This window comes from Neofelis nebulosa, chromosome 14, assembly GCF_028018385.1.
Source record: "Neofelis nebulosa isolate mNeoNeb1 chromosome 14, mNeoNeb1.pri, whole genome shotgun sequence".
In the NCBI taxonomy this organism is placed as follows: domain Eukaryota; kingdom Metazoa; phylum Chordata; class Mammalia; order Carnivora; family Felidae; genus Neofelis; species Neofelis nebulosa.
Window position 1 is genome coordinate 71,977,469 of NC_080795.1, and position 13,656 is coordinate 71,991,124.

A 13,656-nucleotide genomic window follows, 5' to 3' on the forward strand; every position below is an offset into this window, starting at 1 on the left:
ATAAAACTGCCACCTACCAGCCTGGAGTGGTCTGCCTCTTTCTCAGGTCTCTCCCTGCCCTCTGATTACAGGGGCCAGTTTCAGATCACACCCAGAAAGCTCAAGCTCCCAGGAGGGTTGTGAACCATTACTCCATGTGCTTGTACCCCTTTAATAGCATGCCCACATACAGTGGCTCCAGATCATTTTCCTCCCTTTGTAGGACCCTCTAGAGATCCCATCCTAACAGTGCTCACAGGAGGGCCCTTGTCTGAAATCCTCTTTCAAGCAGCTAAATCAGAGTCTCTGGAGCTGTTAGCTTGTGGCCAGCAGAGGAGGTAGGAGGGGTGAGCTGCCTTGTAGCCATGGGGACTGAAAGAAAGGACTCTCTGGCAGGGTGCCTCATCTGCCTTTGGCCATCCCTGTGCAGCTCTCCCCTTTCTTGGGACTTCCCCAAAGCACACAGGACACAGTCTGGAAGCCAGTGTTGCCTTGGTAGCTTTTCTAGGTATGAGGTGGAACCTTAGAAATAGGGAAAATGGGTCATAAAGCCATTGACAGGCAGAAGAGGGACCAGAACCCATACATGGGGGTCTTTCCCCTACCCAAACCATTTTGATGTCCACCCCCCATGCTCCTCCCACCTCCCAGCCTCTCACTGACAAATGCTTCTGGAGAAATACTCCCCCACTGGGCCAATGGGGGCTGGAATCTCAGGGCAGAAGCCCTCAACTAGTGAAAGATACTAGTGTGTACTGAGCTAATCTCCCTGCTCCTGTAAAATATGTTCCACTCACTTCCTTCCCATTTCCTTCTCATCCCATCCCTCCTTTCCAGGGGTTCAGGCCCCAAACTAGGATCATTCTTGACTCCAACCTGCTGGGGATGCCTGTAGCTCTCCCTCAAATTACCAAATCTGGTTCCTTCTCACCACATGGCTTTCCCTCCTGGCCTGTTTCACTCTGCCCAGCCCCCGGTTCTGGTCTCGCTGGGACCACCTCCCAAAATTAACTACTGATAGCACACAGCCCCTGCTCATGCTCTGCTTCCCATGGAAACCCCAGGCTACAACAGCACGTTCAATGGTAAGTGCAGTGGAGACAAAAGTAGAGTAAGGGTAGCGAGGAGGGTCTGGGAGTTTGTCATTTTGAACAGCAGGGGTCAAGGTAGGCCTCACTGGAGGGTTACATCTACACAGAGGGCATGGCCTACCCATAATCCCGATCGGGGGACCTGCCACCTCAAAGGACTTGGGACAGTGGAGTGACCCCCACTGCGTTCAAGGAACAGTAAGATTAGCATGGCCAGGGCTGATGCAGAGTGAAGGAGACACAATACTTGCACACGTGCATGATGTGTGTACAAGGCTTATCCTCACACCGTTGTTTACAACAGTTTGAAGACAGAATCCATCAGACAAGGGCATGGTTAAGTAAATTATGGTCCATCACTACAATGGAATACTACCCAGCATTAAAAAAGAAGACACTTTTTATTTAATAATATGCAAATAAAGCCAAGTGTGGAATAGCGTATGTAAGAAGCGGGCATTTGGGGGCACCTGGGTGGCTCAGTCAGTTAAGCGTCCAACTTCGGCTCAGGTCATGATCTCGTGATCGTAGGGCTCATGAGTTCATGAGCGTAGGGCTCTGTGCTGACAGCTCAGAGCCTGGAGCCTGCTTCGGACTATGTGTCTCCCTCTCTCTCTCTGCCCTTCCCCGGCTCACCCTCTCTCTCAAACAAACATTGGGGCGCCTGGGTGGCGCAGTCGGTTAAGCATCCGACTTCAGCCAGGTCACGATCTCGCGGCCCGTGAGTTCGAGCCCCACGTCAGGCTCTGGGCTGATGGCTCGGAGCCTGGAGCCTGTTTCCGATTCTGTGTCTCCCTCTCTCTCTGCCCCTCCCCCGTTCATGCTCTGTCTCTCTCTGTCCCAAAAATAAATTAAAAACGTTGAAAAAAATAAAAAATAAAAAATAAACAAACATTAAAAAATTTGAAAAAAAAAAGTTACATTTGAGTAAAGAGATGGCAGAATAAATATGACTGACATAAAATCTGAACCCAAGTCTATCTCACATACAAAAGCCATGCTATGTCTCCTACTACCACACATTGTTTAGGAATTTCTTCAAAAACATTCTTGAAAGCTTCCGGTGTTTTGTGTTAACACACTATTCAGACCACATAGTGGAGAATATACACCAACATTTGCTTTTGCTGTGGCTTCTTTTGGCTGAATGCCCTCTCTAAACACCTAGAACGTGCTGCCCTCCTCCACCAAAGACCCACCAGCATCCATTATTACAGGGCTAGGACACAGTCCAAGTGGGCTCTGGGGAGGTGGGGGGGGCGGGGTTCTTAGTATTTCCGGACATAAAGATGAGCTTGTGAACACACCGACTGGGAACAATCTATCAGCACGCTACACCTCGATGTTTAAAATAATTGTGTTGCTAATTTTCATTTCACATAGGCAGTTCATTGCCTGTCCGTTTAGAAAACCAGCACCACCACTGGTAGTGTTCATTAGTTACAGGATCTTTAAAGGGTTCATTAAAATTGTGCAGCTTTGCGCAGCACCCTCATCAACTGAGGGAGGTACAGTTGGTACCATTGACTACTCTAGAATCAATGGGCAACAGGACACCCGGAATAGGCTGTGTTGCTGTTTCTAACACAGTTGAATGTCATGATAGTCATAATAAAATGGACAGTGAGCACTTCGGGTTATCTATAGGACACTGCAGGCATTATCTAGTATGATCCTCAGGGGTCACTGGAAAGGGTAGGTATCTCGCATATTACCCGTTTTGTATATGGGGACATGGACTCACCCAAAGTCACACTGATTTAAACTCAAGTCTGCCAACTCCGAAGTCTGTGCTGTGATGGTTCACATTCCTATCGCCTTCTGCAGGCGGTATATACAGACACGTATATACGACGTGGCATCCCACGTTAGAGATTTTGCCTCAATTCTCTCATTTTACTGAGGAGGCAGAGTTCCAAAGCGACGTGGCTCGGCTTTCCTCTTAATGCCCAGATCTTTCTAGTCCATCTTTTGTGATCACACTGTACTCTACGGACCTTAAAATATGCTCCGTAAGGGATTATAAGGATTTATGGAATGGAAGGTAGTGCACTCTCAAATGGAACCAGAATGGCAATTTAACTCAAAAGACCTAGATTTGAGCACAAATGCTAATTATCTTTATGACAAGTCTAAAATATTTGAAGCAACCATACAATAGTCCAGAGTGCTTTTTAACCCAAATCTGTAAGGAGGAAAATAGCCGACTGAAATATTCTGCTCATCCATATTGAGGGCTGCAGAAATGGGGCAGTGGATGTACCAGATACTTTACATCATGAAGGAAGAGGTACAGATACTGTTTTAGAGGTAACGGGGGGTGGGGGGGTAGGCAGGTCAAAGGAAGCTGGCTTCGAGAGAGATTTAAGACTTACCTACTCAGAGCAGGGTCACTCCCCGCCTCCGGCACGCAGGGCAGACCCTAATTCATCCCGGCCGTCTTTCTCGAGGAGCGCATGGCCAGTCCCATAATCCTCCATTGTAGAACAGACATCACAAATAAGAGATCAGACTTGGTAGGTGGGAAGTTGCCTGTTTGTTCCCTTTGACCATCTGAATGGCAAATATCAGACCTGGAATTAAATCCACGGCAGCAGAGATGCCTCCTTTCATCACACTGTAGCCCTCCACTTCTCTGACACCAGGTTCTCCAACAAACCTGCTCTTGTAACTAGTGCAGGGGTTGGCAAACTCCTTCTGTAAGGGGCCAGGTAGTAAGTATTTCCGCCTCTGAGGGCCATATGGCTCTGTCACAAGAATTCCATTCTACTGTTGTGGTGCAAAAGGAGCCAAAAACAATACGTAAACAAATGAGTCAGGCTGTGTTCCAACACGATTTTATTTATGGACACTGGAGTTTGAATTTCATACACTTCACACGTGCTATGAAATATCCTTTTGGTTTTTCTCAACCTTTTAAAAATGTAAAAACTACTTTCAGTTCATAGGCTGTACAAAAATCGGTGGTGGGTGAATGGGCCCACAGACCAGTTCGCTGGTCTCTGTCTAGAGTTAGGGGTTTTCTACTTACTCTCCGGTACGCAGAGCGTGAAGAAGTGTGGGGGCTGGAAGAGCCACAGCAGTGTCACTTTGTCCACTCCAGGTGCGTCACGACTTATTTGTATGCATTCACTCCATTCGGGCGTTCACTGGGCCTCTACTCAAATCTGGGGCCTGTGCGAGATCCTGGGGACACTGAGGGAAAAATCAGACGTGGCTCTCCTCGTGGGTTCTCTGAGAGTCAGAAAAGGTACCCACAAGCGGTCAAGTATCGGAGGTGCTTGACGAGATGCCCGTGGTAGATTCCCAGGGCTGCCACAGCGAAGTGCTACCAACCAGGTGCTTTGAAACAACAGAAGTGTGTTTGTTCTCTCACAGTCCCGGAGACCGGGAGTCTGAAATGGGGGCTGGTTCCCTCTGGAGACGCCTGTCTTCTGGAGGGAGGATTGGTCCCAGGACTCCCAGCTTCTGGCAAATGCCAGCAATTCTTGGTTCCCTGGCTTGCAGATGTGCTGCTCCAATCTGCCTCCATTTTCACATGGCCTTATGCTGTGTCTGCTTCCCCTTCTTTTCTCTAACAAGGATTTGTCATTCGATTCAGGGCCTACTCGAATTCAGGACGGTCTCCTCTCCAGGTCCTTAAATTAATTCTATCTGCAAACACCCTTTTACCAAATAAGGTTGTATTTTCAGGTTCTGGGTCGACGTTATCTTTTAGGTGAGCCACTATTTAACCCATTTCAATAGTCTTAGAAGACTGAGATTAAGGTTATCCTGAAGGCTTCATGAAGAAGGTCCCACAAGCTGCTGCTCATCAAATGGAGGTGAGGGGAGGGAGGGAGCGGCAGGGTCGGGGACCAGCCAGAGTTAGGGAGGTGTGACACCACATACAACTTCTCTAAACTGCAAGCGGCTGAGCCTGGCCAAAGAGCCTGGCCGGGAGAGGGTGAGACGAAGGCCAGGAAGGTCAGCAGGGATGCCACCATGGCGCCGTGGGCATCATGATCTGGCACCATTAAGCCAGAAGGATTTGACAGAAGCCTCTGGCATTCTCTTCCACACTTAACCACTTCAGGTGCACCAGAGCTGGACTAGACAACCTTTAAACTGCTTCTCCCAATCAGCACATTTAGATTCCATGATTATGGTTTTATGATCTTAAAATAACAAAAGCCCTTGTTTTCTACCACCAGTGAGTCAAGTTCCTCTTACCACTCACTCCCTGTCCTCCCAGTGTTGAGGGCCGTTCTTCCTTCCGCCCTCTTTGCTTCCTGTGGCTTCCCTCTCACTGCTGGGAACTGTGAATCGAGCAAATGTAGTTTTCCTTCTATTACTACCACCCATACAAGAGTAAATCAAGAATAAAAGGCAAGCTAATGACCAGATCACTGATCTTCCTGCACTTAGCAAAATTTTAGAAGCAATGAAAACTACACACGTAGACAATAATGAAGAAGAAGACTATTAAAAACACCCAGCTCTCCCCTAAAAGAAGGGGAAATTACGTGTGTATGCATTCCATTAAAATACGCACGGGGAAGGCTTCAGAAGCCTAAAAACAAAATACAAGTAAACCAAGCCACACTTAGAAAAATGAAAGCTGATTTTTATTTTATCATCAACAGCCATTCTTTAAACATGAACATGCATACGTAATATTCTACGCACACATCACAGTTTTTAACGTTAGTTAATAAAGGTTAAACACACAACATACATCCTTACAAAAAAAGTCAAAATGCAAACTTAAAACTTTAAACAAAAGTCTTACTAATTTAAAAAAAGTTTGTGTTGGGTACCATTTGTACAACACAGTTAATTTAAACATTTTCATTTTGGCTGCACATGAAAAAAGCGGCAGTAGGAAATAAAGTCGTTGACGGTTTTTAAATAGCAGAATAGGCAGTTTTGCCATGCAGGAGAAGCAATATTAAATATTAGTTTTCAAAAAAAATCCACATTTAAAAATATTTAGTTCAAGTCACAGAATTTTTCTCAGTAGAGACCCCAATGCAATGCGGAATTAGCTGCCTTAGATGGCCCATTCGAAAGGACAGTGTCCCTTCAGAGTAGAACTTTACTGGTTTTGGCACAGAAAAGAAGTCTTGAGAACGAGAACATGATTAAAAAAGAGGGAAGAGGAACAGAGGAAAGAAATAAAAAGCAGGAGTACATGAGATAGTAATTGCAATCACTAAAAACTGTGCATTCTCAGCCACTGCAGAATACTGTCTTCTGTCCACAGCAGGCGCCCGCCCAGGGCTGCTATTGCAGCATGGATCTGATTTGCTTGGAGGTAGTCTCATCGTTCAAATGTTTTGTTGTGTACCTGGAAGTATAAGAACAGCTATTTTAGGGAATTTTGAAAACCATGATCAACCGCGGGTTCCATCATTATCACAAGCTGGATAAGTAGGCGAAACTCTCCTCACAGCATCGCGCCTTTTCTCTCCAGCTTCGGCTGCGTTCAGGCTCTGCCCTGCTTACCCTAACCACCTACTGCACAACATATCCAATAGCTCTTTACTTAAGGTAGAACTACCTTACTGAAGCGATCCAGTTAACTTCTAAGGTAAACAATGAGCTGCGCCCTCTCACAGGGAAACAGCTGTCACTCCATCTCAGGGACTGGCAAGTACAACCTGCAGCCCAACCGAGCCCACCGCCTGTTTCTGTACGGCTTGTGAGCTAAGTACATTTTTACACTTTCATTTATTTTGTAAATGTTTATTTTTGAGATAGAGAGAGACAGAGCACAAGTGGGGATGGGGCAGACAGAGAGGGAGACACAGAATCCAAAGCAGGCTCCAGGCTCTGAGCTGCGAGCACAGAGCCCGATGCGGGGCTGGAACACACAAACTGTGAGATCATGACCTGAGCAAAAGTCAGAAGCTTACCCAACTGAGTCACCCAGGTGCCCCTGTTTTTACACTAAAAATGAACGGGGAAAGAAATCAAAAGAATAATATTTCATGTTAACGTGGAAATTCTATGAAATTCAAATTTCAGTGTGTTTATAAAAAGTTTTAATGGAACACAGCCATATACAGATTCACTGAGGTATTCTCTATGGTCACCTTCTTGCCACAATGGCAGAGTTGAGTAGCTGTGACAAGAAACCACATAACCCCAAATCCTAAAACATCTGTGTTTATTCTCTAGCCCTTTACAGAGAAAGGCCGGCCCCCACTCTAGTCTGTATCTAAGCTCAACTAACTACCACAGTTCCAACTGTCACATCCCAAAATGTCTCCATTCTTGAAGTGCCTTATTTCCAGGTAGATGTGTTTTGCTATAAGCATGTAAACCACAAGTGAAGAATCATGAAGAGTGATTACTATTGTATGAGAAGAGTCCCCATAGGAGTCCTTTAATAGCCGAAATTCAGTAAGTGAGCCTACTATGTATCTGGCACTGTTCCAGGATCTCACAACCTGCCAGAGAAGACAGACAGTGACACACTCACACAAGGGGCAAAGGAGGAAAGTACTAGATGGAGCCTCAGATGCCGGGAAAGCCCAGCTCATGAGGACACTGCAGGCCACAGTGAGGAGTTGGGAAGTCATTATAAGTGCAGTGAAAGCCAGTGGAGGACATCAAACAGGGTAGTGATGTGGGCCTTTATTTACGTTCTGGAAGGACTGCTCTGGCCACTGAGCAGAGGAACCAACAGAGGGACAGCAGAGGGACCGACCAAGGGCTTGCTCCAGGGGACTCAGTGAGAGATGAGCAAGGCCTGGACCACATGAGCAGCAATGCAAACAGGTGCTCAAGGCTTGAATATGGGACATATTTTGGAGACAATTCGGACAGAACTTAATGCTGGACCAGTTAATCTGGTCTGTGAAAATTTCACATATTGTCTTTCAGGAATATACAACTTTAAGCAAAGTACACACAGATGGCCTTTGTGTGTTCAAGAAACTTAAACCCAATTCTTGCTGGTTCTCAAGTCAATGAAAAGCTAAAGAAAGCATATGAACTCAAATCCTTGCAGAGGTAAAGACACAAATACTTACTAAGTACCTGATACATCCTCTACAATTTTTACCTTCCAAAAAGAAGGCACTTCCAAATTGTTCACATATTACTGAAGAGACACCCGAGCACCTGGCATGGGACAGGTGCTCAACTAGTATTTGTGGAAGGCAGGCGAGAAAGCAAGCAGCCAGGCTGGGGGAAAAAATCCATGAAGGATTACTTACATTAAGTGGCAAGTGATGCAGCCAAGACTAAAGCTTTCTGTTTTCATTTCCAAGTGCAGGTAAAGCGTACATAGCTACACATATCCTCCTGATGTCAGGAAGTAAAAACGTTCATCATCCCTGTCTTCGTTTCCGTTTTTCCCTTTCCTTCACAGGGCAGAGGGCCCCCAACTGGCACACCACCATCTCTGCTCAGAGCAGCCGTACGTATCGCTACTCAGCAGCGTTGTGACACCGGGAGCGGGAGTGCTCTGGCTCCTTCTGCGGGATGAGACCGTGCACTTGTAACAGGTCTCATGTCCTTTCCGCCAAACGGGGCCAACTGGAGGGAGACCTGGCCCGTCACCACACTCTTACCAAGAAAAGGCCTTTACCACCTAACGTGTGCAAAAGTGTACGGACATATACAGGTTTATGTCACTTTGTGCATAACAACCAAGTTCCTTTCCAAGTGCATATACTTTTCTACTGACGAGAAGCAACTATTATTGATCTTTACTCTGAAATTGAATTAAGACAGCAGTTATCTAGCATTAAACCTTAACTCCGAGCTCTGGCTCTCTCTCATGATCAAGGCACTTGGTTCCACTTCTCCACCTACTGAATGTAGACAGGACTTGCTGCTTTCTTGCAATCACATCCTGTAAGCTGGAGGCACTGTGTAATTTCTATAGAGAAGCACTCCAAATAAATAGCTTATTATATGGATGTGCAATTAAAACTTAAAAATTTTTGGTTATTAACTGCTGGCTGAGGAAAATGATGGAGTGAGCATTTCTAGTAAAGCAGCTACTCAGAAAGTAATTCCACAAAAGTGTTTTCCATTTTCTAAAGGTTTAATTAACAATGAACATTTACATAGCACTTTGGGGATTATAAAATGCTTTTTACATAGTATCTCCTTTGCTGTGAGTGAAGCATATTAAGGGCGAGGGTGATTTAGTTTGAGCGTTTCTCAAAGCACCAGCATTGTATCAGCTAGGTGTTTATTTATAGAATGAGGTGTGTGGGCCCCACACCAGACCTTAGAGTCTCTCTGGGTATGGTGGCCTGGGAATGTGCATTTTTGTTTCCCTCCCAGTTACTCCAAAAACACTCCAGGGTTCAATCACACAGGAACCTTAAGGCTCAATGGTACAGCACCAAGCACATGGGATTTGAAGAATGAAATCCTGAATGTGAAGACAGAGTCTGACATTGATTAATCGCCTATATAATCGGTAAGTCTCTCAAGAGCTCAAGGTAGCTGTACAATGGAGACATGCCCCACACCTCACATCCATCCCCTACTTCACAGAGCTGTGGTCAAGATCAAATACAGTCATAAAGACGAAACCACGCCGTAAACTTAAAGGTTACAAAAACGTTACTCACTGTAACCACTACTACTCAGTATCAAGTACACCGATGAACCTTAAGAAACTTCCCAGGTGGAAAAATGAGAACCAGCCACAAAACACATCCACTGGGAACTAAAACAGTTCGAGAGTTATCTCTGCAACAAAACCTTCATCTTCTACTTACTTTCCGTTAGAGACGTGCAAAGAAGACTGAAAAGCCACAGGTGGCTCTTGCCTCAATGGTGCTTTTCTCCCCTCAAACACAGACTGGCGTGTGCAAGACTCTAACCCCACCTCTCACTTAGCCCCACAGCCCAGTGCTGCCCTAATTTGAGAGTGGAGAGACTGAACTACCTTTAACTACTGCAAACAAAAGTAAACTCTGAGTCTTCATGTGTGGACCACTGTCCCTTCCAAGTAAAGAAGTAACACCAGACCCTCCTGGCCTCCAATTCTCTCTTCCTTTTCAGAACAGGTCTCCTGTCACTGGGTGGCTTTGGAGAATCTAACCAATAAGAAAGGAGAGTCTTGGGAGAAAAAGTGAGCTGACTGGGACCCGGGGAGTCTTGAGAAAGAGATCGAGTAGTTATGGTTCACAATAGCACGATTACGGGTGAAACAAATGAGGTGCACACTGTAAAAACCTCCAGAGTAAAACCTCCCAATCATTGTGGTTTCTTTCTTTCTTTCTTTTTTTTTTTTTTTCAACGTTTTTAATGTATTTTTTTTTGGGACAGAGAGAGACAGAGCATGAACGGGGGAGGGGCAGAGAGAGAGGGAGACACAGAATCGGAAACAGGCTCCAGGCTCCGAGCCATCAGCCCAGAGCCCGACGCGGGGCTCGAACTCACGGACCGCGAGATCGTGACCTGGCTGAAGTCGGACGCTTAACCGACTGCGCCACCCAGGCGCCCCAATGGTTTCTGACAGATGTATGGCTGAAATAGCTAGACATTATGAGGATTTTCATGGTTATACTATGTTCCGTAATCTTTCTGGTATTTGTTCAGAAGAGACCTCCTTTATTCAGGCACTCACTGCTTACAGAATACTTCTCATCATCTTAATAAAATCCTTTGATGGTTCCATGCAACTGAAATGACACAGCATAGATTCTGCTTTATCATGTGCCAAGTGTGACTAAGCATTCAAGAGGAATAACCAACCTGTTTGGCTCACAAAACATGGGAGAAATTTAAGACTGAACTGGAAATCATTTTCATGTATCATGTGGACTGCAGTGAGAAACAAAGATGGCCTGTGACCTCAATAAGTTTCTATGTAAATATTTCTGTGCTCATGTAATTTTTGTGTTTAAACACAAAATAAGCAATGAGCAAGTTATCTTTTACGTTAGGAAAATAAATTACACTATAAATTAAACCTCTGTAGTCAAGATGTTATAATATGCTGTGATTTGCATTTAAAAATAGTCCAGCATTCAAGAAATGCCTGGCTGGCTCAGTCAGTAGAGCATGCAACTCCTAAACTTGGGGTCCTGAGTTCAAGTCCCACATTTGGCCTAGAGCTTACTTAAGAAAAATAAAAGAAAAAAGAATCCTGCCTTAAAAAACAATTCCACCATTATTAGGAGCTACAGTAGCTAAATCAAGTAGTGTAAGCAAGAGAAGACATCAAATAATAACAAGTTTATTTTCATTACAAGAAATACACAAAAGTAACAAAAATACTTGTAAAAACAGAAATATTAACACACTATGTTAAGGGAAAAGAGGTAGTTTTTATAAAAGAGTTTGTATAGCATTACATTTGTAAAAAGATAAGTATCAGAGAGCTTTGTCTACAAATATAAAGAACGAACTGTGGAAGACTATATACACCGAAACATTAACAGCAGTTTATTTCAAAATGGTGAGATTATGTGATTTCCTTCTTTTGCTTTCAATTTTCCTGGGTTGGCTGAATTTTATTTACAATTAGCATGGTCTACTTTCATTAAAAAATAAACATGCCAAGAGGAGCAAAAAATGAAAGCCAAAATCTATAGCGAAGAAATGAAGCTATTTTCATCTGTGCATGCACACCACACACACACACACACACACACACACACACACACACACACACTCACTCTTTATTGTAAAAATATTGTAACTGAAAATTTAAACACAAGGTTACCAATAAGCAAAATGGTATCTGCACTTTTCTAACATGAACATATATATTCATATCCTTTGTATTATTCACGTTTTGAAGCATTTTCTTACATATATTTTTTCTGTACAGACGCACATGTACATATACACACCTGAGAGCATTTAGAAGACCTTCTACGCTATTGGGAGGTTGGTCCTTAAGAACTTTGATACAACCTTTCATCTATGGAGAAGAAGAAATGGAAAAGGTAAAAAACTGTTTTCTCAAAGAACATTCACTATCGAAACAGTAGTACTTAAATTAGCACCACAACTATGGAACTCGTGAGAAATTACATTCTGGAAATGTCAAAATTATTACTGTTAGAACAGGGGGGAAAAACTACGCAAATGCTATTTTCAGTTTCTCAAACAGAACTTTTTAAAAACCAAAGCAGAAGCAGCAGGCACACTCATGAGAAAACTACAGGGCGGCGAAGGGAAGACTTCCCAGAGAAGGTGTGGAGCAGTCTCTGAAAGGACGGATGGACGCAGTGCCAAGGAGCAGAGGAGCCTTTCCAGGCAGGCAAACACCTTGACAAAAATAGTAAAGTTTACCACATGTTGAGGACAGAATCTTGGGGAGTCACAGGGGAGTTTACAGAGGGCTTTGCAAGCCAGGATTTGCGAAGGAGGATTCATTTGGAACTTATGGGGGGCAGGGACTTGTTATGGGCCATTAGAAAGGGAGCAGCTCAGTGTAGACGGTGTGTAAAGATGGGCTGCAGACTGTGAAAATGTAGAACACACTAGAAGAGCACAGCTTTGGAAACCATGGAGATGTGGATTCAAAATCCCACTCCATCATTCACTAGAAATTACACTATGTCATTTCCCTAAATTTTAGGTTATCTGTTAGTACGGGGGAGATAACATCTACATCCTAGAAGTATTTTCACAGGTAAGTGGGCAACAAGCATAAATTTCCTAGGACACAGTAATCATTCAATAAATGTTAACTCATTTATCTTTACAGAGGATGGACGTGAATAAAGAAAGGTAGGGAGACTGGCTGGCAATCAGTCATCTAGACACGAAATGCTAAGAGCCTAAACTACAAAAGGGAAAATGGAAGACAATTCTCACCAAACACTGGTTACAATTCTGATGAACCAGATGTGACTAGGAGAGAAATTAGAAAACAGAGGAACCAAGGGAGCTACTTTATTCCTAATATAAATTTGTGTAGAGACAAGCAAAGCTGACACCCAGATGAGAGCCACAAATTACTATGCCTGGGAGGGAGGAGAAAAATCTGTATTCTGTTACATAGTCTTTTTCCACTGGAGCACCTCTACTGACTTTGTCTATACATATGGAAATAAATCTTTTGTTTGAAATGGCCTTTGGTCAAAGAATGAAATTTCTGATGTCTGATTATTTATTTACACTGCCAAACAGGCAGAAGGACCGCTGGCGAGTACAAGGTCCAGCTGTCCTCCATTCTACTGCACTCGTATATGGCTGTAAACCATCCAGCACGATATGAGAGGCAACAGAAACCCACCATTATCAGAAACCATAAAACTGAGGTCTGTGACAGAGTGCAACCTGCAGCTCTTTAAACAAAAGCCTACGATCGATCTCCACTTACGGAAATGGTTGAGAATTAAATAAAGCATTGTAACTTACATCAATTTTTGAAGTTTTGGCAAATGCTCCCACTGGATGTACGTGGTCATAGAGTATTATGACACCCACCATTACCCTCAAGCAGAATGACACTGTCTCTTCATTTGTAAATCTGCTTCTGTATTCCCTGGGGGGTAGAAAAGATATGGCTGGATGAGGCACATCACTACTTAAGGAGTTCATTCAACTTTAGGCTGATGCTGAAGGATACACTCTGTTGCTATCTAAAAGGAATGCTAACATTATACCCTCC

General features: G+C 44.1%; 1 protein-coding gene across 16 annotated transcripts in view; it reads right to left on the reverse strand.

Moving 5' to 3' along the window:
- Positions 1–5,655: 5,655 nt before the first annotated feature.
- The window catches only part of CYRIB (CYFIP related Rac1 interactor B), a 148,948-nt gene continuing 140,947 nt past the window's right edge, over positions 5,656–13,656 (reverse strand). For all 16 annotated transcript variants that reach the window (XM_058699069.1, XM_058699073.1, XM_058699079.1 and 13 more), the window contains 3 exons: positions 13,404–13,530; positions 11,885–11,955; positions 5,656–6,399 (listed from right to left, as the gene is read on the reverse strand). In XM_058699069.1, the coding sequence (XP_058555052.1) occupies positions 6,336–6,399; positions 11,885–11,955; positions 13,404–13,530 (262 nt within the window). In that variant the 3' untranslated portion in view covers positions 5,656–6,335. The remainder of the gene's footprint in view (positions 6,400–11,884; positions 11,956–13,403; positions 13,531–13,656) is intronic.